We start from the raw sequence: 27,718 nt of genomic DNA on the forward strand, positions 1-27,718 counted from the left end.
ACATTTGCACCCGTGTGTAACACAAAACATTTCCCCTCACTATAGCGAGGAAAGTACAACGCAAAAAACGCGTTTAACTGCTTCCAGTAGTTCCACAAAATCATTTCATCACTAAGATCACTTTTATTAATTTTAAAGTACGAGGAAAGTACAACGCAAAAAACGCGTTTATCACTGCTTCCAGTAGTTCCACAGGTGGTAAATCATCTTCATCACTAGATTCACCCACTTTTATTAATTTTAAAGTACAAAATTTGACTATATTCATGGTCAAATTACTTTATCCACTAGTGGATAAAATGCGTTTTTACCCGTTGATATTAAAGGATAAAACACGTGTTTCCGAGCCAGTGAGGAGAAAAATGTATTACAGAAAGGAAATACATATATGTAATGGATACTAAATAATAAAAGTATAAAGTTTTTCTTTTAATCTTTAATATAATGCACATCATTTCACAAATTATCACAGCCTATGAAAGAATAGACCTTTAGTCTTGTAGCAGACTAGTGTCAGTACTCTTAAATGTTTCCATTTGCACCTGCAGTCACCTGTCATCAGCTTACCCGCCTGCCATCTCACAATGTCCTCATCAATACAACCTTGTATTACTTCCGTACAAAAATCAATATAAGCCTCTTATTTACGAGTACGTCACTAAACGATTATCTAACAATAATAATATGTATAAATAAAAGGCACGAAGGAAGAGAATACTCATCGATATTAAATTGTTATCCATCTCACGCTTCACCTTCTTCTATAGTGTCAGGCAATTTTCGTCCCCTAGTGTCGGGTAAAAGTATACAAAGTCCAGCACCGATGAGCGGCGTGATGCCGAACACTAGAGGCGGCAACCAGGGGCTGGCTGAAGACATCGTCGCTACAAACGGAGCCACCATGGAACCTACTCTAGCTACAGTCGACGACAATCCTACTCCGGAGTTTCTGACGACTGTGGGGAATATTTCCCCGGCGTACAAGTATACTGTGGAGAAGGATATGCTCATGCCCCAGAGGCCAATGCAGCCGAGGGCGAGATGGCCAGCCCCCGAGTGAGGGACGACGGTTATGAGTAGACAGCTGAGCCCCGTGATACAGTTGGAACTGATAAGCGTTATCTTCCGTCCGAGAACTCTGTTCGCGTAGATAGATATCAAAGTGCCTGGGACCTGGAAATAAATAAACAACACTGTTATTACTAATGCATAGAAAAACATTTGACTGCTGACTGCGCTTGATATCAAATATCTAAATAGGTAATTATTCGATGAATGGGCTTGTCACGTGACCATGATATTTTTATAGGCTTCTTGTTACAAAAATGTTCAGTTCAACGGTGTTTAAGATACGACGTCTAAACAAGGAATGAATGGGATCAAATTGCTACGATGCCGAGGCACTTGTGAACTACTGAGCTAAAAAAAGTTACACACACGTGTAATGCTGTGGGTCTAGTGAAAAAGGATATAACTCAAATTGACTAGCTGAAAAAGGTCACAAGTCCGAGGTGGGACTTGTGCCCTTTTTCACCGAGTCAATTTGAGTTATACCCTTTTTCACTAGACCCACAGTTTATGGTTCTTCTCGTATATGACGACGATAACAGATGTGATATGGTTGTGATGACTAACAATTCTAATCCAGTACTTAGCTCCCGGGATTATTTATTTAAACTGCCCCTCTAGCACAACTTGCCTTGTCGCGCACGAGTCCATACTTGAAGTCGCGGTTGATGTATGGACTCGCGCGCGACAAGGCAAGTGAAGTTGTGCTAAAGGGTCAGGTGTATTTAGTATTGAATGAGAGATAAGTTTTCAACTTGTCAAGTACCACAGAATTCCACATTTAAATAGTAACAACTTTAGACAATGTCAATAATAAAATTCTCGTAGGCCAATGTGTCGAGGCGTTTTCTTATTATTAAAGGAGTTTTAAAAAATAGATAACTTTCAATCAAGCCGTGTTTTGCACGTGTAGATAAACTGACAGTAGTATTGTCAGTTCCTACGGCGCAGTACTTAAGCTGTAGACTCTTTGTATGTACCTCTACCTAATTACTAATACCAGCATTCTAAAATCTAATATTGTAAGCAGCGCCGGCCCGTGCTCTCGATCAGGGTAGAGCGAGTTTGAGTTTCAGCGCCCTTGGGAAGAAGTTTCACTACGGAGGAAAAAAAATCGCGAGCGTAGCGAGCGCGGAATTTTTTTCACCGTAACGCCGTAATTTGAAGATTAACGTAATACAGAATTTATGAATTTCATGTAGATTTCACACCTGTGGGATTTCATCATACAAAGTACGAATGTGACAAAAGGTTGAACTTTCTCAGTTGCACCCTAGTATAGTTACGTGGGGTTGAACGTGAATCCACATAATGTAACAAACAAAATGGACACACAACATGTACATAAAATAACAAAATGTGTAAAAAAAAAATAATGGAGTACTATAATGCCCAAGTCAGGAAAGCAGACTTGAAATGAAAACGCGACCGCCGCGAGTGTGGAATAATAGTAAGCGCGAGCGAAGCGAGCGCGATTTTTTTCCGAACTTCCAAGCTTTGACCTCCTGCAAAGCTGCGGTCGTTGGCATATTTTGGGGTATTTTGACTTCACAGGGCGGCATGTTCCCGGTTTTTAGGCCATATATTTCTCCATCACTATTATTTTTATATATTAAGAGTTAATTAAGAGATTTACTCCGGACTCGGTCGTCACCGTCGGGGTGCCCATTTCGGTATTTTGCCACTAAGTTCCCTTCGGGATCTTATTAGCGTTTTGAAGTTCGCTCATCATCTTCTGCATGTGACTCACAAAATTGCGCCTCTCTGGGACGTTTTGCGCCTTTGGCTTTATGAGGAACTATGCTTTGGACTATCGGATAGACTCATATTTTTGCATTTGGATAGCGACGTAACTTTGTCGATCGGCCGCACAACAATGTGGTTCGTCAAGGGCTGGAAATGCTAGAATCCTGCTTTTACGGCGCCCTAACAACAGCGCCCTTATGAATGTTGGTATATGTTGGCAATGTGGCCCAACTTTCCACTTAATCTGAAACCAAATCTAGATTTTCAATATCTGGATTCATTCTCGACTCCTCTCGTCATTTTGTGATATGTGCGCGCCCACACAGTGTATTATTTTTTGTATGGATTTTTCCACATCCTCGATTTTGGCGCCCCCTTACCATGTGGCGCCTAGAGCGGCCGCTCCACTCGCTCTACCCTTAATCCGGCCCTGATTGTAAGTACCCATAAGCAGATACCTACTCTATTTAATACCTAGGTGTCCGACGTAGTACACCATACGAGAAGCATAAAGTAATTTAAAAATAAAGTTGAGGTTAGCATAAACTAATATGTGATATTTTCGATGTGATTTATAGTTAGTTAGTTTCTCCTCATGTTAGGTAAGTTTTACAGTTCGGTGTTGGACTTTTAAAGTAACATGCAAAAAAGGTACCTAACCTTTTTTGCATGTTGGTAATGTGACGTTACACAGGTCGTAAATATTCAAACGCCTGAAATGAAGTAACATGCATGGCGGCAAGATCTCAAGTAATCTCAACGAACGCTCAATCCGTTAGGCGCCTCGGGATAATTTACCCGAAACTTCGTTATTTAACTGTAGTAGTAGTAGTAGTAATACACTTTATTGTACAAAGAAACTTCGTTATTTAACTATCTAATGTTTGGCAATATAGACGTTATATTTAAATAAATACGTTATACGCCATGATTCTCTCGCCATGATTCTGATATTTCTGATATTTAGTGGTATTTTTGTTTGCTACGAATAATTTTGGACCATGTTGGAAATCGGGCTTAAATGCCGATATAACGCTAGGTGGATTGTAGGTACCATCATGCAACGCGATGGTAGATGCAATCAATCAATAAATCAAAATATTTATGAATATATAAATATAGATGCCCTAGCTAGCCCTTGAATTTAGAACCTTAAACGACACCACAATCCTGGTGCGTGACTGTACTTATACAGTTTAGTTCTTCAGCGCTCACCTGTATAGCAGCAGATATAGCGACATTAGTGAATATATTCCCGCCGACATGTCCGATGTACTGGGACACGCCGAAGAAGCAGAGCCCGCACACGAACCAGTTGAAGCAGATGGCGAGCGTGCGCACGCGCAGGCGCGGGTGCGCGAACAGCGCCAGGAACGACGCGCGCTCCGGCTTGCTCACGTCCACGCTTAGCTTCTGCGTGGTCGAGGCGATGTTCTCTGTTGGCCGGCCGTTTCTGGAAATTTTGATATAAATTGATTTAAAAACTGACAGGTACTCGTATCTTCTAAAAACAAAGTTAAGAGAGTCCCCACGAGTTGTTCCTTGCTTAAAAGTACTCAATAAGCTCGAAGCGTTTGACTCGTGAAAGATAATTTTTTATTTGACATACATACAAATTGAAATAAATTGGGAATTAAACCGGTGTCATTAGCTTTAGCAAGCCCACATAATTATTACTATAATATCTCGACTGGGGGGCACATGTAGCTGGTCTATTTTTTCCATGTTTTACGATGTTTGCATTATTAAATAGAGTCTCCACGTGTAGAACTCATCATCATACTGTAATAATGGAAAAAATGGATTTGTTACAATTGTCCCCCAGTCGAGACTTGACCCGCTGTATCTTATTGCTATTGTAAAATTTGTAAGGAACACATTATGTTTATCTAAATTGCAGTATGGTCTTTTTAAGTTACAATGAAACGTTGATGAATGGAAAAACGAGCGGAGAATCACTCATAATCGCGGACATGATATATAGGTATATTTTAGCATCATAATATTTCGCGTAACGTTTCTTTTTATGGGTTAGGAGGCAAACGAGCAGACAGGTCGCCTGATGTTAAGCGATCACTGCCGCCCATGGACACCCGAAACACCAGAGGTGTTGGAGGTGCGTTGCCGGCCTTTAAGATGGGTGTACGCTCTTTTCTTGAAAATTTGAAGGTCGTATCGGTCCGGAAATACCGCAGGCGACAATTCATTCCACACTTTAGCTGTGCGGGGCAGGAAGTTTCTGGAGAAACGCACAGTTGAGGACTGCCATCTGCCAGCCATCTAAATGATGGAGATGGATATGTTGTCGCGTAGGGCGATGGCGGAAAGAAGCGGTAGGGATTAATCCGAACAATTCCTCGGAGCACTCCCCGTTATACATGCGATAGAAAATGCAGAGCGAGGCCACATCTCTACGCAGCGCCAAGGGGTCAAGCCGATCAAAGATATGCTGGCAGTTGACAATTCGAGTCGCTCGTCGTTGGATACGGTGAGAAGCTGGTACTGAGGTGCCCCTGCCCATAGATGAGAACAGTACTCCATGTGTGGGTGAACCTGCGCCTTATAGAGCTGAAGGCGGTGGGCCGGTGTGAAATTCTGTCTCGATCTGTTGCTACAGCTTTTTTGAGGCTAGTTTGGCCTTACCTTCTAAATGACCGCGAAACTGGACTGCACTCGAAATGTCAACGGCAAGACTGGCTGGCTGGCTTTCTTTACTGGCTGTGGCAGTGAGGGGAGTGCTCTCAAAAAAGGGTGATGCGACAAACTCTACTAACTTTTTTGTGGTAAACGCGCAAACCTGTGTCTTGGTGGGGTTAAATCGGACTAAGTTAAGTCGACCCCATTCAGAGACTTCTTTCAAGGAGGTCTCAATTTCAGACACAAGTTTGTTCCGGATCTCGATAATGTTTTCCTGAGAGATATTGGTGCGGTCGGTGTAAGTAGCATCAACCGTACTATCATCCGCATAACAATGAATGCCGCTGGTTTGCAGCATGTCATTGATATGCAAAAGGAATAGCGTAGGTGATAGCACACAGCCTTGGGGAACACCAGCTTTCACAGGCATGGAGTCAAAGCATTTACCGTCAACTAACACCTTTATGCTTCTGTCTGCCAGGATTGCCAGGAAGCTACCCAACCAAACACATAATCTCTCGGGAAGCCCGTAGGATGGTAACTTCGAAAGAAGTGCTTTGTGCCAAACGCAATCAAACGCTTTCGCGATGTCCAAACTAACGGCCAATGTCTCACCCTTCATCTCGATTGCCTGTGCCCAACGATGTGTCAGGTTAACTAGAAGATCACCAGCCGCGCGAGCGGCCTCTACGGAAACCATATTGTTGGTCACTAAGCAGCTGGTGGTCCTCTAGGTACCGTAAGAGCTGGCAGTTGATGATGGATTCCATTATCTTCGAGAAGAGGGAAGTTATAGCTATTGGCCTATAGTTGGACGGATTTGAGCGGTCGCCTTTTTTAGGGATCGGGTGCACCAAAGCTGACTTCCAAGAAGCCGGGACTACGTCGATTTTACAATTTATTTATTATATTTCTAGTTTTAAAAACCGCGTTTAGTTTACCTTTTAGCAGCGCCAGTCATAATCTTCACAGCTTCATCAGTCCTTCCAGCAGTGATAAGCCACCTAGGCGATTCAGGCAACAAATAATAATAGCTCAGGAATATGAGCGACGGCAGCGAGATAGCCAGTTGGAATTTGTCCCAGTCTCTGAGGTAGTAGCCGAAGGCCGCTAGAGATAGGTGTCCAAGGTTGAAGGGTATCTGGTAGATGATGCCGACGGTGTCTCTGTATCTGGCGCCGATGAGCTCCATGGTGAGGACGAAGCTGGTGACCATGGTGCCGCCGGTGGCCACGGCCAGCATGAAGCGGAGCGCTGTGAACATGTACCAGTTCACGGAATATGCCGTCGCTACGCCTGATATCAGCTGCAGGAACACTGCTGCTAGGAACGGCATTCTTCGTCCGAACCTGGAAAATGTAATTGTAGTATTTTAGTACTATAGAAAAGATTCATATAAGTTCCGCTTATAGAACTAAACTACCAGCTGGTAAATAACTCACTCGTTATTGCGACTATCCTATTACTCGTACATATGATATAATATTTTCATAAGCACCATTTGTTTGTGTAACCGATGAAGGAATTATTTTAAAACCTTACATCATCGCAATAAAAATCTTACTTTATTACAATCATCGATACCTATTTCACTTTGCTTATAGTTTGAACAACTTCAAAGATAAATTGATTATTAAAGAGTCGCTGTTACTGATTGCTTTGACGTGAATATGAAAAGGATCACGTTGAACTTTTGCTTGGTTTACATCAAAGAGGATCGAGTATTATAGAGAGTTACTGTCAAAGTAAAATGTGTAATCACAGTGCATAGACTGCCATCTCTCGACACAGGCCTAAAACTTTTAAGCCTCAGTTTTGACAATTCGGCCCATATTATTAGCTTGATATGTGTGAAAATGTCAAATATTAATATTAGCGCCATCTAGCCAAGCGTTCCCCAAAGGTGTAACGCCATCTAGGCCACCGTACCTTTTTCTCTATGGATTTGAGGTACCTACGTTTTTTTCTTAGATTTTATCCGTCTAAGTATAAGGAGTTACATAGGTATTTGTTTTAAATACACTTACACTAGTTACACACAAATGTTTGTTTTATACTCTTTAAGTCTGAAGTCTCAAATGTACATACTTATATATATTCGAGTCATATTTATATTATGTATGTCTAATGTATTGTAACCAATCTAAACTGTTTGGTTTTTCACGTGATTGTTTGACGTAATTAAAATTAAGTTCAAGTCAAGGAAATCAACACAAGATAAGTAGATACGCATAGACGTCCTTTTCATATTTTACCCAATGAAAGCTACAGACATGATTTCAAAGATTGATAAAGTTGGATATACTCGTACATACAATTATAATTCAATTATACCAACACATTAGCATAACACATGTATGTCATGTATGATGTAATATGGATCAACTGATTGTTGTATTTCGCACCTATAAATTTTTAAAGTAGGTCAATGGCTGGTAATCAGCAGACTGCAGCATGCCAAGTAATAGTTTCCGGAGCCCAATCCGAAGCAGGATGTGCCAATTTATGCAAAACTACGAACATAACTTCTTGTTAAAATATCACATATGAGTCTTATGGCACCCACGTGAAACTCACCGATCGGATAGGTGGCCGAAGACCATGTTGCCAACAAGGATGCCGAGCATGAAAAAGGTTTGCGTAAGATCTTTTAGCCATTGTCGTCCGCAGACAAGATCCCATTGCGAGACGATGGTGTCTTCGAAGGTAGAGTGGTCGTATTTGTAGCTGGTGCAGTTGGCGTGGCAAACATTGTCGAAAGTGGTAGATTCCTCGGCGCAGGTGAAGTTCATGGGGGGCGCGAGGAAGATGATGCTCATCTGGTGCCAGGCCACCGGGAATTTGACGAGAAACACGACGAAGCAGACCCATATCTGCCATTTGCCGATGGCGCCGATAGCTCGTTCTAGCGGGTCTTGCCCCGTCTTCTGACTTTCGGCGTCATTCTCCACCACTGAAATAGAAATACGTATATGCAATTTAGTTATAGGTATTTTTATTATTACTTGGGAGTCGTTCAACAATTGGAGTAACACTTCCTATTTCAGACTATGCATCCAGTGCACTTGAAATATCATCAGAAACAATGTCTATTAGGGTCACTTGCACCACCGAAAATGGAGGATTAACCCAAGGCGAGGTTAACTCATCATTTTATATGGAATTTGACAGTTGACAGCCCACTAACCTTGTGATAAGCGGGTGGTGCAAGTGGCCCTTATAGGGTAAGTGACACAGAAAACGACATTCATAACCCCTTTGAAGGAATAGGTCAAATTACCAGTCATCCTGTAGAGAAAGTAAAAAGCACCCCCAAGCGGTTATTTACTAGAACTAAAACTTATTAACGTTTCCAAGTTCACAGGCAGAATTGACCTTAAAATGATGAATTTGGTTTGAATGCAAAATATTTCTAGACGTTTATTTCGGTTTGATTTCTTTTGATTTTATTTGCTGTATAGGTACCTATTACCTATTTCAGTTACAATTTTTATGGAGATGGTGTGGTGCAAATCATTTATTTTTTATTTTTTAGAACACAAACTGTCATATATTACCTGTAAACAAATGAGTTGCTGTACTACAATGTACATAGGTACCTACTAGTAAACATTTTGTGTTTAAGCCAATTTTAACTTGCGTGTCTTGAATCACGCCAAAGAGCAAGCTAGCAAGATAAGGGAAGAAAAAAAAAACGCCCTTCAGACACTAATAAGTATTCTAATACTTGGGTGCGCCAAAGTTCATATAAAATTGGTATATAGATTATTGGTAGTCCGAGTTGACCGTGAGCAAACCAGAAACGACTTTTCAATGTAGATTGTAGACGTCACTGTAAAAGCTCCAAGCGCACTTCTATAAATGGCACAAGTTTTTTGATAGAACTTCCCCAAAACTTTTTAAATAATTTTATGATGAATGATTTTCTTAAACACAAAATTATGAATGTTATTAAATATTTGTATAGAATTTATGATTAAAAATTTTCGGCTAAATAATTATTATGAACAGTGATATTAGTACTATTGATAATAATAAAACAAAATTATGATAAGTAAAATTATGAGAAATGATCATTCGGAGCACAAATCGGTATAAGCAATAATTTTATAACAAATAATTTTATATGAGCCAATATGGACCCCTAATACTTGTACTAATATGTATTCTGTGCTTCAGATTGAGAGCTGTTTTTTTTTCTCTATAGTTACCTACTCACGTCTAGTACCTAGTATACAATTATTGAGCAACGTTCTCTCAAGAATCTCCAGTGGTTTGTCATGTCATCTTTATTATATTACATTTAGGTTAAGTAAAAAGAAATTTCCCGAAAGAAAATTGGACTTCTATTTTTAATATTTCTATTAAAAAAAACACTGCAACGACTAAAATAAAAATTTAAATATATTCCTGAAGAAGTGATTAAATCTGTCGGTTGTTTTACTATATAGGTACCTACTATTATACCTAAACGTAAAAATAAATAATGTTATGTTACTTAATGGTGATCGAACCGTAAGTGACTTTGAAAAAAAGTTACAATTTGTTATCATTATACCTAGATATTTATCTGGCACACTAAGTGACACTAGCACGACTCCTTCCGATATTTAGTTCATCGATAACTTATAATTATGTCGTGGCACTGGCACTACATTTTGAGTAATTTCGTGTGCTCTGCCCACCCCGTTTAGGGAATATAAGCGTGAATTTATGTGTATATAACATTAATATTTTATACAAATGTCACATGTTTTAAAATAAGTCGACAATAATAATAAAACGAACTATACCTCTATTGTAATAGAGGTAAGGTAACGGACCCAATCATGGTAAGTTTAAGAAAAAATTGTTTTTGATATTTCACTGATAAATGTAAAAATTCTACCGCTAAGCGTGTTAAATCTTGAATGTCCTATCCTTCTTTTACATTTCAAGCATATTACAGAATAAATACTCCTATTGGTTTCTTCATAGTTAACAAATAAAACTAGGTATTTTTTCTCCAATTATGGACGGCAGTTCTCCAGTAATGGATCCCCCATTATGGATAGTGAAATAAGTTTAAAGTTTTACTTTTAAAGCCAACTGATACTCAATGAGTCAATTTTATATGCCATTAATAAAATTAGTTTGGGTTATTTTAACATAGGATTGTTTCTTGTAAATTTTGGTTTTGTAAATTGTTCCTTGTCCATCATAGGAGGTACGCAGTTTTCCGGTTCCAGTAATGGACACTCGCAAAATAACGCTATTTCTTTATATCTTTGGAGCAACAAACTAGTATGTTTTATACCTTATCTCATGCTTAATGCAGTAAGTAAAAGTTATTCAAGTTTACACCGAGTATTATTTTTTTATTAGTTTTTACATGAACTCAACTCTCTTAGCAACATTACTAAGAATTCGTCTTGATATTTTTTTCAGTAAACTGGTGAATTTTACCTTGCCGCCAAATCCTTCAGAAATAACCGAATTAATTGAAACTTCAAAATTAAACAGCTCTACAACTCTAGTTTATGGTACATTGCCGTCAGTTTTTAGAAACTAATTTTAGATACTTATTTTTAAGGATTTGTGTTTTTTTGTCCATAATGGCATCACCGTCCATTATAGGGTATTTTACATTACATAATTTCTTACATGATTATTCAAGATTTTAGAGATTCTTATTAGGGCTAATTAATAACCTTATGTAAGGCTATTTATCGATAAAAGGACTGTCGATGTTTTTATTTTGTCAAGCACTAACAACTTGACGTTCATGGCAGAAAAATATCTAGCTATAAGTAGTTATCATTTTCAGTTTATAATATTCACTTACTCATTTCACTTATCTTCTCAGGCTCACTTTTAGATGGCATCTTGGACTGATATTTTTAAATCATTTATTTTAAAAGGTCCCCGCGCCCGACCGTCCGGGACCGAGTTCCGTAGTGGAGTAATTGAAGAACGGAGGTGTTTTCTTGTGGCAGGGGTGCCCCCTCTAACACACTATATTGGATAATGTTTGACTAAAAATTGGATAACGACCTCTTGGTGATTCTGGGCGCGAGCGTTAAATTTAACACTATAGTACCAAACATTGCTATTCTTGGACATCAGAAAATTACAAGAGGTGATTAGAGATATAGTTTTTTGAAGTCTAAGTATGCCAAATTTAAAAAGGTATCGTCATCGTCACCTTTTTAGAGGTATTGAAGAAAGCGTGTCGAAGACCACGAAGGAAGACGAAGGATGGAAACGCTGGATGCCATAAACCCCTAGGCTACCTACTTCATCATGACGAAAATGTTCCTAGCCTCTTCAATACGTCTTCTTTTGCGTCTTTGACCAACTCTAAATGAAAGCAGTACATGTTGCACCTCTTAAAGGAATCCTTTTTATAATTGCTAAGAAGCTTCTCGCAATTAGAGTAATCAGTTTGCTATCATTTAGCTGAACCGATATAGGTCAGTAGGGCAGTTGCACGTTTTCTCGGCCGACCGGGGATGTTCCACGGAATATTTACAAACTTGGCGGTGCAATGCCATTGGTTATACACACGTCAATAAAATGATGTGTGCATTCATAAGAGTGACACTTGTTCTTACATTAAAACCGACTTCAATGCTTCCGCGAGATAACCTTTGACGTCATTGAATAGGAGCGTGAATTTAAAGTTATAGTTTATTTCTCTCTCATCTCATCGGTTATTCTAAACAGTGTAGCTGTAGCCTCTAATAAATACTACGAGTGAAAAATATGATGAAAACCTCAACTCGTAGAGAATAATACCAGGACAGCTGATGCTGATAGAGATAATTTTAGGAAACCATTTTTGGCCAAGCTGAAACGGAGATGTTTCATGCTCGCTCGGTAAATCAAGTTCATTGCGAGTACACTGCTGGTAGGTACAAGTCGATGCTTTTATAATTTTATAATAGGACTGGAGGCCAAATAGTGTTCAGAGTTGTTGGATAGTTACTGTTTTAAGAAACCTTTTCCTTATAACCAGAAACCGACACCAAACTTAAATTAACCAACCGTCATTTAAAGTAATTAAGGTTATCAAAATTAGGCGATGGCCATATTATCGCACGAACTTTGCTCTTCAAATAATTGATGTGTAGCAAGAATTAAAGAAAGGGTCGTGACCTCCCGATAAGGTCGTCAGACGTCGAGCCAGCACGTCGCGGCGGTGAGATAGCGGGCCGAGCCTCCGAAACCAATCCTATGATGGCTATGATATATTTGGACATAATAACAGTTGACGACTATTAGGCCAGACCGGCCTAGTGGGGATGACTTTCATTTCATATGCAGCCGATAGTAATGGGTTCGAATCCAGGTAAAGGCATTTCTTTGCGTGATGTGATGAGAATATTTGTTTCTGAGTCATGGAACTCTTGGATGATTAGTATTTGTAAGTAGGTATATTAATTTAGAATCTTACAAATGGACACGTCTCCGTCTGCAATTGATATGGATTCATCATACTTAGAAAAGTACCTACGACCATAAGTCCGTTTTCACATTATCCGAACCGATATCGGATGTCGGAAGGATTTCAATGGAAAAAATCTAAAATGGCGCCTGTAATGTATGGGCACTGTACGGGATATCGGTCCTACATCCGATATCGGATCGGATAATGTGAAAACGCACTAATAGGTATCCAGATAGGAAACGGGAATTATGTTTTCCCCTCACTAGCTCGAAAACACGTGTTTTATCCTTTAATACCAGCGGGTAAAAACGCATTTTATCCACTAGTGGGTAAAGTAATTTGACTTTGAATAAAGTCAAATTACCTGCTTTAAAATTGATAAAAGTAGGTGAATCTAGTAATAAAGATGATTTCTCACCTGTGAACTACTGGAAGCAGTGATAAACGCATTTTTTGCGTTGTAGTTTCCTTGCTATTATAGCAAGGAAACTAGTGGGAAAAGGATAATAGTGAGGGGAAAAGTTTTGTGTTACACTCGGGTGCGAATGTATGTTACTTCTCGTGTGTTAAAAAACACACAACTTCAGGATTCTATTCTCGAACCACTCGCTTCGCTCGTGGTTCAACTATAGAATCCTTTCACTTGCTCGTTTTTCAATTCCACACTCGGCGTTAAAATACAACTTTGCCCCCTTGTATAACAAATAACTATTATATGGAAAATGGTTTCGAAGAGGTTGTCTACTTTCGTCTTAAACTATTGCACAAATTGTGGTTTGGCAACTATGTAATTTATTATTATTAAACGACTTTCTGATTATCACTAGAAAACGACGAGATAATAAAATATTACAGTTATGTCACGGACCGTTAGTTGCATTCAATATAGTGTTTTTCATTAAGTATGTTTGAGAAGTTTATTTTGTTCTGTAAAGCGAATAGGTGCTTAATACTGCTTATCAATTCCGAGTATGGACAACATGCCAGAGTTTCATGAACCGTTACACGAGGTAATGTGATTTACATGTGCCTATGTTATCTCTGTTTCGACGGAGTCCCAGATTTAGCTAGATTTTTCTGCGTCCAACCAGCGTTTTTAGGTATTCAGCAGAGAAACAAGTAACCTACCACTATAAAATAATAGAATAGACGTCGTTGAACGAAGATCTAACGGTGTGTATGGGGCTTTAAGCTTATTATGGCTAGTAGTCAAAAGTCCCATATTGTTGTGGAAAATGGTCGGCTATCAGAATTGTTGTATCCACTTTTTCACATTGTTACAATGCAATAAAGTGAAAAAACGGATACATTTCTTTGTAGTCGACTGTACTACCTACATGTGTTAAATAGTTATTTGTTTTTACAAGGGGGCAAAGGAGTTGTTTAATCGCACGTGCCAATATTAACACAAAGCAGTTGTTTAATCGCACGTGCCAATATTGACACGTTTCGTTTCGTGAGCGTTTCGTGAGCGTTTGTGCCATTCGGCTACGCACCCAGCGAATGATTCCAATATTGAACCGCGAGCGTAGCGAGTGGTTCAAAAAGTGGAATCTTAAGCGTTACGAACCCTCGTATCAAGGCACGAAGGTTAAACATACTTTGCCACCGAGTAAAACAAAATTTTTCACCACACCAACACGAGCAAAATATTGACTATAAAACATCAAAATAAATCAAATCCATCAATTTATTCAATATCAATGATTTAAAATCATCATTTATAGGTAAAATCTAGCAGCCAGATTAAGACATCGAGTTAAAATTTGTATGAAATTACTTTGCCCCCTTGTGGATAAAATGCAATTTTGCTATCTGTTTTCGAATAGCAAAGAAAGCCTTTAGCAGTTGGTGTGGTGAAAAATATTTATTTATTACTTATGTTTGTTTTGATTCACCTAAAATATGTAACAAACAATAGCAAATTGAAGTAGGTTGTAATAATAATGGCAATCTATGACACTATTGTTAAAAAATACTTGTGATAATACATGTGTATGGAATGATTCCAAATAGTTATCAGCAATAATGCCGTCTGCAAAGAACACACGATGACCTCTTTATTAAACATCCGTGAGACTGCCCAATTATAGCACTTCTGACTCTAATATAAATAAATACTTACATGGAATACGAGTCGTCGTAGCATTTCACCATCGATCTAAACTACCTAGATGCACCATCACGGCTTAGAATGTGTCCGCAGCAAATTGTGCTTGAAAATGTTCTAAGCACAATTGTGCGGTCAGTAGCGCTTCATCCGCCGTGTCGGCAACATGCCTAAGTGCTCCGTAAAAAAGTGCAAAAATAACACCTTATATACGTTAAAAAAGGATGACGTATCGTATTTCAGGTAAGTAATTGTTAATAATTTTATAATGTTATGCATTTGTGGCCAAAATGGCTTCCTAACTTACTAAAAACATTTATTTTCTAGAATAATTGAAGTAAATTCCTTGATTTGGTCTTACGCAGTTTGTCTCTTTCTCTCGCGCTATACTAGTAATGAGCGGACGGCGACAAAAGATGATTGAAGTGGAACATAGTTAAAAATGGAATGATGGAGTCGCTAATTTATATTTTTTGTAAAAGAAGCCTATTTCATATTAATAATGTATGTATTTATTTATTATTATGGACCAATCAGTCTGAAATAAATGATTTCAATTCAATAACATTAATACATATGTTATAAATTACTTTAATTATAAAAAGAAACAACCCGGGAATAGCAAATTCGTTTTTAAGTAATAAAAAAGGTTTTTATTCCAGATTCCCAAAACAAGACGTTGAAAGGGAAAAATGGCGCAAGATTATAGCTGAGGAGCGGAGAGAAGATTTACCCACACAAATCTTTGAAAGAAATTACGTAGAATAATAAATTAATGTCATCATTCAATTCTTCTTTGTTTTAATAGCTACTTAATTCATATTCTCCAAGTGCACCATCCCTCACACACACCACATACAATCCCTCAACTGTTTACCTTCACATAATCGCTACACATACACTCACTACACGCACACACACACACACACACACGTATTTATATATATATATATATATATATATATATACAGGGTGTCCCACGGTGATGCCACATGGAGGGAAAGTACCTTAAGATAGCATATTTTGCTGAAAGGAGACTTTATTTTATTTTCAAAACTTAGTAAAAGTGCATTCAAATTTTTTTTAATTTTTACTATGAGGCCTTATACAGGGTGTATTTTGATAGCGGGTCAGTAAAGCCGGTATGAGATCCCGTAGTCCTACATGAAAATAATCTAAGGGGACCATCCATCAATTTCAAATTGATGAAAAATGGCATTTACAGATTTTGGAAAAAATATACAGGGGGCGAGAAAAAGGGCATTTTAACAAACTTTTTTTTTGGTGCATTGTCTTGAGTTGACTCCTAAGCAATTATTAATACTGAATAGGAGTGGAATCGATTGGCATCATAAAAATACCATGTGGAAAAAAAAAATCATACAAATTGTATGGGAAAAGTTTTTCGTGATTTGTGACTTTTCTAGCCAGACATTTTTTTTTGGTCCCATACAAGCTTTTGATACTGGATAGGAATGGGATCGATTGGCGTCAAAAAAAAAGTTTGTCAAAAATGCCCTTTTTCTAGCACCCTGTATGTTTTTTCCAAAATCTGTAAATGCCATTTTTCATAAATTTGAAATTGATGGATGGTCCCCTTAGACTATTTTCATGTAGGACTACGGGATCTCATACCGGCCTTACTGACCCGCTATCAAAATGCACCCTGTATAAGTCCTCATAGTAAAAATAAAAAAAAATTGAATGCACTTTTACTAAGTTTTGAAAATAAAATGAAGTCTCCTTTCAGCAAAATATGCTATCTACGATATTTAAGGTACTTTCCCTCCATGTGGCATCGCCGTGGGACACCCTGTATATACCTCAGTTGACTCTATTTAATAATGCAAACATTGCAAAACGTGGAGATATTGATCAGTTGCAATTTTCCCCCAGTCCAAATTGTCCCGCCGTACCTTATATATTTTTTTGTTTGAGATAATATCAATAAAAATATCATACAGTAAAAACTCATTTTTTTTTGCTTAAAATACGCAAAATCTCGAAAAATGTTATACCAAACGTTTTGTTCCTTAAGAAATTTTCTATCTAATAGGATTTTTTAAAACAGTTTTTCGCAAAAATACCGCAAATTTCCTCATTCTCGCCTTTCATCTCATAGCGCGACTCCCATGATGCCTCTGTCCATCCTCGTTCCCAATGTAAAAATGGCGTTTAGATTGTTGCAGCGCGAACGAAATTAAACTTATGTTGGTTGCAATAAGACGTAGATTTGTTTAAAAATATGCACACCTGCGATCTGTGGTAATAAAATTTTATGGCTTTCGCGATGATCACATTCATTAATGTCATAACCGCCAATTGCTTGCATTTGAAATTGAACTTTAAGTACTAAGAAATAACGTTGTTTTTGTAAAAAAATGAAAGTAGTTTTTACTACATTGCGAAGTTTTCGTTTGTCAACTAGACGCACACATTTGCAACTTAGCGATCGGACACTTTTGAGTGTCGAATTTGTAGGTGATAGTGTATCTAGGAAAGTTTAAATCGATGCATTTCACATAGATAAACTAAATATACATACATATATAAAATAGAGAATTTTTTTTTTTGTTGTTGTTTTGTGATGATTTAATATTTTCTAATGATTGTAGTGTAGACAGAGAAAGAGAGAGAGAGAGAGAGAGAGAGAGAGAGAGAGAGAGAGAGAGAGAGAGAGAGAGAGAGAGAGAGAGAGAGAGAGAGAGAGAGAGAGAGAGAGAGAGAGAGAGAGAGAGAGAGAGAGAGAGATTGTAGTGTAGACTTATGTAAGTAGGTACTCCAAGATCATGAAAATCGATTGCATATGATTGTTTTTTTGCTTTTTACATTGTACCTATTATTTACTATGATTTACATAACGATATCAAATAAAATTAATTCCGCGCTTCTTTATATCTGCGTTGTCGAAACAATAATATTAAACAATATATAACTATCTACATATACAATATACAATATATGGCTCTAGTAGCACTTTTTAAAAATAATTGCTTCTTTGCTGTTTCCTGTGTGGATAATAACAATTAGAGTATGTGAACAGAAACTAAGTAGCACACTGACCCTAACTATGACCTATATATATTAGGTAGGTATTTCAATCACATGTACCCACTTGTGATTGAAATACCTACCTACCGATACCGGTATACCTACGGTAGGTACCTACCTACCGATGCCAACTGTATAGCAGATAAAGTTTGCTATACGAGTACACCCTGTTTTTAATGAATTCCGTTAAATTTAAGGGAAGATTCTTTAGTTCAAATACAATCAATTTCTCTAAGAAACTAGCATCTTAACTCTTACGGTTATCGAATTATTTAAAAATATATATATTACTGAACACGTGTATGGCATCCTTAACCAATTCCTAATGTTATTTGTTTTGACATGTGCCGTTAGACACTTGAAAATGACTTATTATGTTATGATTAAGGTCTTCTCACACTAATTAATTTATTCATCATGTATGGAAACGAAAACAAATTTTTTTTCGACTTTAACAAAAAGCGATATACAGGGTGGTTCCTGATGATGAACCTAACTGGGTGTCGAATTTAACGGAAACAAAAAAAAACACGGTGTATATTATATATCAACACTATGTATATTATATATCAACACTATTATATCACGCCTTAATAACAATGAACCTATAAAGCTTCAGGCTTAAATACTAAGTAACTTTTGATGACAGGTAGGTAGTTTCAACTAATCCATTATAGCCCCAGATACGGGGTGGTGAACCACCCACACCGTATAAACGCGATAATAGGTTTTCACTTACGAAGGTTATTTCCACTTATTGATTGATATAAAATTATATTTTACGGCGATTAGGTTTTTTATTAAATGTTTAGGGAAAATCTACGTCAAAAATACACTTTCGCACCGTGTTTCGCTAAGTGTATTTTTATGTAATTTTTCCCTAACCGCGTGTTTTATTGTCAACAATAAAATAAAGTTATTTAAAGAAACCAAACAAAAAAGTAGCCATTTGCGAAATATATATATTTAAGCTGACAGTTTCTTAACATTATTTAACCACAGAATATATTATAAAAGTACAAGTACAGAAGGCTCACTCTCAACAACTTGTCAACGGACTGCATGCGACATTGGGTTATATTGCGCAGCGTGAAGGTTGTCAAACTTTATGGGCCGCGAACTCGCGGCCGTCGAAATGTACGGAAGAAACGCGGAGTGAGCCGCCCCTGGTTTAACAGCTTTTACGAGAGTTTGATTGGAAAGAAGTAGAGAATTAAAGAAGTAAAAGCTTTTAACAATTTTGATGTGCAAGGAAACTTCTTTGGCGTACTGGCGCAAGGTGTCTTTGGACCTTGTTTTCGTATGGAAGGGTCAGCCCTGTCCACGTGGCGAGGGGGCGTCAGCACCGGAGTCCGGGGAGCAGCCGGCTCATCCCTGACAAGGTGTGTCTCCTGCCCGTTTCCTGCCGGTAGTGCTGTGTAATTCAGGTTTTAATTTCTGTGTAAAGTAATTTCTGATTTCATTTATTTTGAGAATTCTGGTGCATAACTTTAGATAAATTCATATTTAGTTTTTGTAGAATAAATGGTTGTAAGAAACCTTTTCCTGGACCCTCTTAAAGCGGCCCAGCTTTACCACTGAGCGTAGTTCATATTTTATATGGTGTCGAATCTAAATTCGACACCATATAAAATATGAAGGTTTTATTTAATGTTTCCCAAAATACTAATATTTTGGGAAACATTAAATAAAACCTTTCTGTAAGGCAAGAGTTTATTTATAATTAATAAAGTTATAAAATGTGATATTGTTTAATTTGTTTCTCCTCTAGCTTTCCTCCAGCAAGTATAGAGACACCATTTAGCTTTTGTTTTTATTATAAATGTTGTGCTAACGTGGGTGGGTATTTACTTTGAACTAGCCGGAGTCAACTTTTTAACCGCGCTGCCCAAAATCTCAAGGAACGGGATCTCAATTCTCGATTCATCTGTATTTTTTTTTATGTTTGTTACTCGATATCTCCGTCGTTACCGACCGGACCGATTTTGAAAAAAAAAATTTTTACTTATCGGAATGTCAGCAACAAGTTCTGAGTCGGATGGAAAATTACATTAAGAGTTCTTTCACCCTTAAGCGCCTTGACATATTTGGGAAGAACGTCTCGTATTATTATTAAATCCATACTAATCCATACTAATATTATAAATGGGAAAGTGTGTGTGTCTGTTTGTTTGTCCGTCTATCACGGCAAAACGGAGCGACGAATTGACGTGATTTTTTTAAGTGGAGATAGTTTAAGGGATGGAGAGTGACATAGGCTACTTTTTAGGGTTCCGTAGTCAACTAGGAACCCTTATAAAGTTTCGCCATGTCTGTCTGTCCGTCCGTCCGCGGATGATCTCAGTAACGCCGTGTCTTGCGTGGGCGACGGTCGCACCGTCGCGCGACCGTCGCCGTCGCGTCTCATACTTCCATATCGATAAGGTTTGATTTCGTGTGCGTCGCATCGCCGTCGCGCGACCATCGCGCGACCGTCGCCCACGCAAGCCACGGCGTAACCGTTAGCACTAGAAAACTGAAATTTGGTACCAATATGTATATCAATCACGCCAACAAAGTGCAGAAATAAAAAATGGAAAAAAAATGTTTTATTTGGGTACCCCCCCTACATGTAAAGTGGGGGCTGATATTTTTTTTCATTCCAACCCCAACGTGTGATATATTGTTGGATACGTATTTAAAAATGAATAAGGGTTTCTTAAGATAGTTTTTTGATAATATTAATATTTTCCGAAATAATCGCTCCTAAAGGAAAAAAAAGTGCGCCCCACCTCTAACTTTTGAACCATATGTTTAAAAAATATGAAAAAAAATCACAAAAGTAGAACTAGGAAAATTGTTTTGAACTTGATAGGTTCAGTAGTTTTTGAGAAAAATACGGAAAACTACGGAACCCTACACTGAGCGTGGCCCGACACGCTCTTGGCCGGTTTTATTGTCTCTTTCTAACGCGAGCGAAGTCGCGGGCAAAAGCTGGTATAGTATAAAGCACCTAATTTTTGGTGTATTCATTAGAAGTTTTATTAAATTATGCTTGGAATTTATGCATTATTTTACGCTAACGATAACGCAAAAGCAATTTTATGCCAGCGGAGCGCGGCGAACTGATAATTCGGGTGAAATTGGAGAAAATCTAAGTTGATAAATTTAATTACTTATAAGTATACCTACTGCGTAAATGTATGAGGCGTATGTGAAACCATGGACTTAGTAAGTATGTACTAATTGACATTGTGTATACTAGTAATTAAAGGATCATAAGAAGACGTATGAACTCGTGCGGTTGCTCATGCAATTAATTAACGTTTTAATGGCTATTATATTACTCCCTACTCTTATTAAGGATCAGGAACTATCTCATAAGTAGACGTAAATCGGGTAGCCGCGAATATGTATTAAAGAGTCGTTATTAACCGATTAAAGTCACAAAGACGAGACGAGTCGCAATAAGAATACTTAGGTTAAAAATATACAGACCTACTAATGTTTAATCAATCATAAACTTAGTGACACCGCCTATTATTTAATGATGCCAACAGAAAATCGTTTTTAATATACAATAGAGAGATACAGTCAACCCCAATTACCTAAGTAGGTACCTAATTAGGTACATAAGTAAATATGATGGAAAGTGCTACTTTTAGGGCCACTTGCGTGGCACCTACTTGGTGCAAGTGGACCTTAGAGATTTTACTAATTGTACTTTTTTTATTTTTTATGTATCTCTATAGATAAACATTTATTGCTCATGCTTTATGCTCATGGTAAGCAGGCATATGTAGAGATGCGCACAAAAACTTTATTGTTTTCAAAAGTAGAATATATGTAAATGGGAAGAGATAAAGAAAAGTCAACATGATGAAATTTGCCCCAACTATTTCAAGGAAAATTGAAATTAAACAATTCACGCGATTACGGAGATAATAATTATAATAAAGCATGAGGCTGATGATAGCCGACTAGTTAGATATATAATCCATAGGAGTTCGGCGACCTAATCTCAAAAATCAGACATCAGTTTTTTGGAAACCGATTGCAATATACTCTGCATCTAATTCTGTCGCATTTACATATAAATAAGTGTGAAGCGAATTCTATGGCTTATTTCTTTCTCACCTATAGGTACCCATTCATCATACATACTTTAGCATGTTTTATGAACAAAGTTAGGCAAGATAAAATGTGACTTTCCACGTCTAAATGGTTCTTATGGTTCGTATGGTCTAATGGTTCTTGCACAAGGAACATACACCCTTTAGGAATGGAACGCAACGCAACCTATAACTAAATTACCTAATCACGTAGGCATCAATCAACACTGCTTGTGGCATATACAAGGCGCTTCTCAAAAAGGCAATGCCAGAGGGTGACATGAACGTACTGATAGCCGAGTGCGGAAGCCCGCGCCGCGAGTGCAAGGCGACAGCCTCGGACCACTCGGACTCTGATAAGGTTTTGCTTATTATTTAGAATCGTTAGCCATGTCAAAACAAATAAATAATTATAATGATCTGCTATAGTCCTCTAAGTCCTCGTACAATGTCTTGTAGGTATTTTGAACTTTTAAGTATAGAGTATTAACCTGTAGACTGGTCAAAAAAAGAAATAAAAAAAAACAAAGTGTGATGTAAAGCTGCATTTTTGATATATTATTTAGGGTCCTTGGAGGTATGTGACACTATGTTTTGCAAGCAAAAAAAAGGTGTGCAATTTTTTTTATTTGCAAAAAACTGCACAAAAAATGTACTTACTTTTTTTAGTTTTTGCAATGTCATTTAAAAACTGGAGGTTTTAGGCAATAAGTTGCTTTACAAAGTTGAAAGTACATTTAATTTAAAATCATTTGAGCCTACTTGCAAAGCCGTATCTCAAACAGTTTTTGAGATATGACCCTTCAGAAAAGGGTATTTTTTCCCCTCTTTATGAAAATTTTCGTTTTGCCAATATTTTGAGACAGATTTCAGCAAAACATATCAAGGTATTATATATTTTGCGAAATAAAGATGTAGCAAATTTAAGTAGCTTTCATTCAAGATCATGAGAGAGCCAGTTAGTCGAATAGTCAAATTTTAAACCTAAAAAAAATTAGATTTTAGCATAAATCTAGCATAACTGTATGAGAATTGAGTAGTGAGAGAGTGGTGACACTGAAATAGTCGAGCCACATTGGTGTGGGTGTTAATCATACTAATGATGTTTTCCTGAGTCGTTTTTTCGCCAGGCGGCGATACCGATATGCCAGGTCTCTCTGACATCAAAATTCAAAATCTAGCAATATTATTAAATCGACACTTTAATTTTATTTAGTTCCACTATTTCAGTGGCGAAGCATGACTGATATTTTGTGACGCTTGTGTTCGTGGTCTTTTTTTGAGAGTACACACACTATACAGCAGTCACCTAAAATTTAATATAGACTTAATAAGCATACGTGACAGAATATACACACCATAGGCAATACACACAAATAAAAAAAAAACATATTTTAAGATACCTGACTGTCCACGCAACATACCAAATATAATATTGATAAATTGTTGTACATACCATGCCCCATACAAAATGTATAGCGGGAAGTAGCAAGTGGGAGTATGTCAAGGACAAGGGGCCGTTCAAGTATTAAGTACGAACATGTATAGTAAAATAAATAAAAGACAAGATTTATAATAAGTACCCTCCCCACATTCCCATTGGCACTGTCAGCAAAGGTAAGCCCAGTTGTACGATTACGTAATCATCGCCTGGACCCCCACCCTCCATGTCCCCCTCTATAGGGTTACGTAATTTCTGAACAGGCCTCAAATAATAATAACGCTTTTTATGCTACGTTTCCTGAAAGATATATCTTGATAACTATCCCGTTTGGCCATTAACCTCCACCACTCATTTCTGATCCAGTTATACTAGATTTATACTATATAATCTTTTATTTTTAGGTTTAAAATTTGACTATTTGACTAACTGGCTCTCTCATAGTCTTAAATGAAAGCTAATTAAATTTGCTGCAACTTTATTTTGCAAAATGTATATAATTGCTCTTATCAGTCTCAAAATATTAGCAAAACGAAAATTTTCATAGAGAGGACAAAAAATACCCTTTTTTGAAGGGTCATATCTCAAAAACTGTTTGAGATACGGCATTGCGAGTAGACTCAAATGATTTTAAATTTAATGTAATTTCAACTTTGTAAAGCAACTTATTGCCTAAAATCTCCAGTTTTTAAATGACATTGCGAAAACTAAAAAAAGTCCGATTTTTTTGCAGTTTTTTGCAAATTAAAAAAAAAACACACCTTTTTTTGCTTGCAAAACATAGTTTCACATTCCTCCAAGAACCCTAAATAATATACTAAAAATACAGCTTTACATTACACTTTGTTTTTTTAGCAGATTTTCGTGTAAGATTTGACCGGTGCGCGGTGTAACAAACCAAATACTTTTTCAAATTGCAAAAGGACTCCGGAGGATAAACATGAATTTAAGTTTCAAATTTAAAAAATTTGAATTTGAAACTTAACTTCATGTTTATCCTCCGGAGTCCTTTTGCAATTTAAAAAAAGTATTTTTTTTTTTAAAGTTTCAAATACGTGCCCCATGAAGCTAATTTTAAGGGTAAAGCTAGTGTTTACTCACTGTTGTGCCTAATCTAAAAGTAATAGGTACCGTCGCCGGCAAAACCATTGTATAAAAAGAAGCTAGGTACTTATCTGACACGCTAATTAGGTATGGCTCTAGAAATTAGATTGTGTCCGATATTTTTGCGGCGTTCTTTTTGTGCGATGTTATTGCCGGTGACTAACCTAATTTTACGCATTTTTCATTTACATAAAAACACATTTCAATACCTACTTATTATGAACTTACCTGGCATTTATAAAGGAAAAATAGTTACCGGCCTCTTACAATTTTTTCAATTATCTATTCGCAAATTATAATTTTGTATATTAAAAATTATTTTAATTAAACTAACTGAGATATCTAAAGTGTTAAAATAAGTATTTATAAGTAACTACTAAAATTATTTAGAATTTTGTAGGTCGTATACCTAGTTTGTTTAGGTAAGGTATCCGTACCAAAGAAAACTAGTAAAATTGTTACGTTTTCTTACACTAATTAAGGAGACTTTTATGAACACATAGTCTACATGGATGGAGGTACTACGTCATTTTGAATCCACGCATACACGCATTTAAAACGCAGTTTAAAATTTTGAAAGTGCATGAGCAAGCTTAAGAACCGGACTTCTATGGCGTAGGTACCTCACAACTTATTTAAATAACTAGGATAGCCAAAACCCACACTTACTTTTTAAAAATTTTCACTTCACTTTAAATAAAATAAAACTTCACAAATGCGAAAATACACGTCGGCAGCAAGTGGTCGCGCGGCTCGGCGTGTCTATACGCATTGAGGGGACGGCGGCTGCAGCGACGTATATATCCTCCGGCAAATTCGCCAAAAACCGGACTTATCTTAATATTAAGTTATAAGCAGTTTACTTATACGCGAACTTAGAAGACGTATTTTGCTGTGACGTTAGGGGTTTAGAGTTGAACAGATGTTATTTGTTTGTAAATCTACACTGTGATCTGCTGTCGTCTTACGCAAGAAAATAGATTTAGATATTTAATTTAATCACCAAATAACAACTTGCATTATCTGGGCTATGAAAATCGTTTGCTAACTTAGCTTGAACTAACTCTGATCTGCCTCATAGGTACCTAACTACTACTATTTAAGTAGGTAAGTACCTATACTACATATCATTAACTAAATTATTAACTGAGACACAAATTGATAGCTTATAATAATTAATTACAATTAATCTGAGATTTACTGTAAATAGGCTTTACCAGGATTTCGACACTTCTTCTTTGGTGCTCTTGGTGCCAGCTATACAGTTCCGCGGTTTCATGCAAATCTCAAGAACGCCATTTGTTTGGGACGCGTAGAGACATAAATAGAAAGTAATTTGAAGTAAATATAGTACATAAACATTTATGAGCAGGTACTCAAAGATAGCAAACACTTAACTTTAATCTACGAGTATACCATAATATACATCTAAAAATAGTTCGTGATGCAAATGAGTTATTCTGCAAATTATGAATTTCCTTTTGCCTCACTTCGATTGGCTCAACACTTTATATCAATAATTATTATAAATAGATAACTTATTTTTCCTATTTACTCAATTCAATTACCTACCATCAATTTCCTAGTACCTAATACTTGTAAATATCGGTAGGTACAGATGTAGTGCGAAAAGGGTTTCTTTCGTATTTTTCCGGAAACGTTATTTATATTTATGCATGCGCGGATCCAGTGGGGACATGACCCCCCCCCCTGAAGCCTAGGTTGGCCCATACAAATAGACCATATGACCCCTCCCCTGGAGCCTGGGCCTTTACCAAGTGCCCCCCCTCCCACCCGGGGTCGAAGCTGGATCCGCGCGATCCGGATACATCTTGTACTGAGACTGACTGAAATAGCATGACACGTTCGTACGTTTTCGTGACAATACGAAGGCAAATCTTTTTGCACTACATCTGTGAATTGTATAATCGCCAGTCGCTCTAAGTCGCACCTTCTTGCCGCACGAACGTAGTACCTACCTCCGCACACGTACCTACTATCACAACACACCTCAATATAATACATATATACTCAGAGCATACCTTTGCATATACATATATGTATATTCAATGTTCTTGTATCCCATAACATAATAAATGTGCACATTAGTTATAAATACGAAGTGACGATATTGCATTCGAAGGGATTTTCCCCATACGAGTAGGGTTTCTGCAATCGTCCGTGTTCCGCTTTGTACCGGTTCTGTACCTACATACGCATTATAGGTAACCAAGCATCTTGTGAACTGAGCGTTTGAATCCATTAAATATTATTTGAACAATTTTCCTCAATGATTCAAAGGGTTTTCTTGACCATGACATTCGGCCATTACCGTATCTAATCTGGGTTTATAATGATCATTTGAAAATTGTAGGAAGTACTAAATCACCATTTTTCAAGACTATCAATAAGTAACTAAAGGTACCGTACATAACTATAGATAAACTTATGAATACAGTTGATATTGTTTTAAAGTGGTCATTCTCGTTATTAAATTAAATGTGTATAAAACGTATAATTAACTAGAAAAAATATTAAATCACAATTCGAACCCTATCGACTGAAAAACTTTTACTATCAGTTATAAAGCGTTGTCATTGTACCTACTACGCAAATGTTTTCAGTAGGCATACCTACTTACCTAATTTCTCATTTATCATATCACACTATACTTAAACTTGTAATAGTACATACGATACAAGTGCGGAAAAACAAAATTCGAAACGAGAGGTGATTAAAACACGATCGATACGAGTTACGAACTTCCTCTTTGCACAAGTATCGTAGGACGGTTTAGAGTACATTATAGTAAATAATAGCCCTTTAAAAGTTTCGACATGACAAGTAATATACTACTTTGCGAACTAGTGTGAAAAATAAAACACCATACGTAAAAACTCTTTAAGCCTATGTAGTATTACCTACTCTACTTAAAAACTTACCTACGACAAAGCCAAATTGTACCCATCCTCAAACTATAAAATGATGGAACTCTCAAGTTTATTTTATAATGTTACATTTTTGCATACACAGGTTTACAA

The 27,718-nt window shown here is 37.1% G+C and overlaps 1 protein-coding gene across 6 annotated transcripts; it reads right to left on the minus strand.

Annotated features, from left to right (window-relative positions):
* Nucleotides 1-418: 418 nt before the first annotated feature.
* On the minus strand, nucleotides 419-27,718 carry LOC125229513 (organic cation transporter protein-like). Of its 6 annotated transcripts, none has more exons than XM_048134371.1 (5): nucleotides 27,620-27,718; nucleotides 8,029-8,404; nucleotides 6,393-6,800; nucleotides 4,030-4,267; nucleotides 419-1,173 (listed from the first exon to the last, which is right to left on the minus strand). In XM_048134371.1, exons 2-5 carry the CDS (start codon nucleotides 8,268-8,270, stop codon nucleotides 745-747), a joined length of 1,317 nt encoding a protein of 438 aa, XP_047990328.1. In that variant the 5' UTR covers nucleotides 8,271-8,404; nucleotides 27,620-27,718; the 3' UTR covers nucleotides 419-744. The 6 variants fall into 6 exon arrangements, with proteins under 6 accessions (XP_047990328.1, XP_047990324.1, XP_047990326.1 ...); XM_048134367.1 differs by lacking the exon at nucleotides 27,620-27,718 and adding an exon at nucleotides 25,347-25,483; XM_048134369.1 differs by lacking the exon at nucleotides 27,620-27,718 and adding an exon at nucleotides 17,968-17,973.

This window comes from Leguminivora glycinivorella, chromosome 9 (genome assembly GCF_023078275.1).
Source record: "Leguminivora glycinivorella isolate SPB_JAAS2020 chromosome 9, LegGlyc_1.1, whole genome shotgun sequence".
Lineage (NCBI taxonomy): Eukaryota > Metazoa > Arthropoda > Insecta > Lepidoptera > Tortricidae > Leguminivora > Leguminivora glycinivorella.

Bases quoted from the DNA above. Each gene is read 5' to 3' on its own strand.
- LOC125229513 (XM_048134366.1), bottom strand. From the start codon at position 11,315: ATGCCATCTAAAAGTGAGCCTGAGAAGATAAGTGAAATGA. The intron at 8,405-11,275 runs GTAAGTGAATAT...TTTCTATTTCAG, and splicing joins TGAGAAGATAAGTGAAATGA to TGGTGGAGAATGACGCCGAA. The intron at 6,801-8,028 runs GTGAGTTTCACG...TACATTTTCCAG, and splicing joins TTCGGCCACCTATCCGATCG to GTTCGGACGAAGAATGCCGT.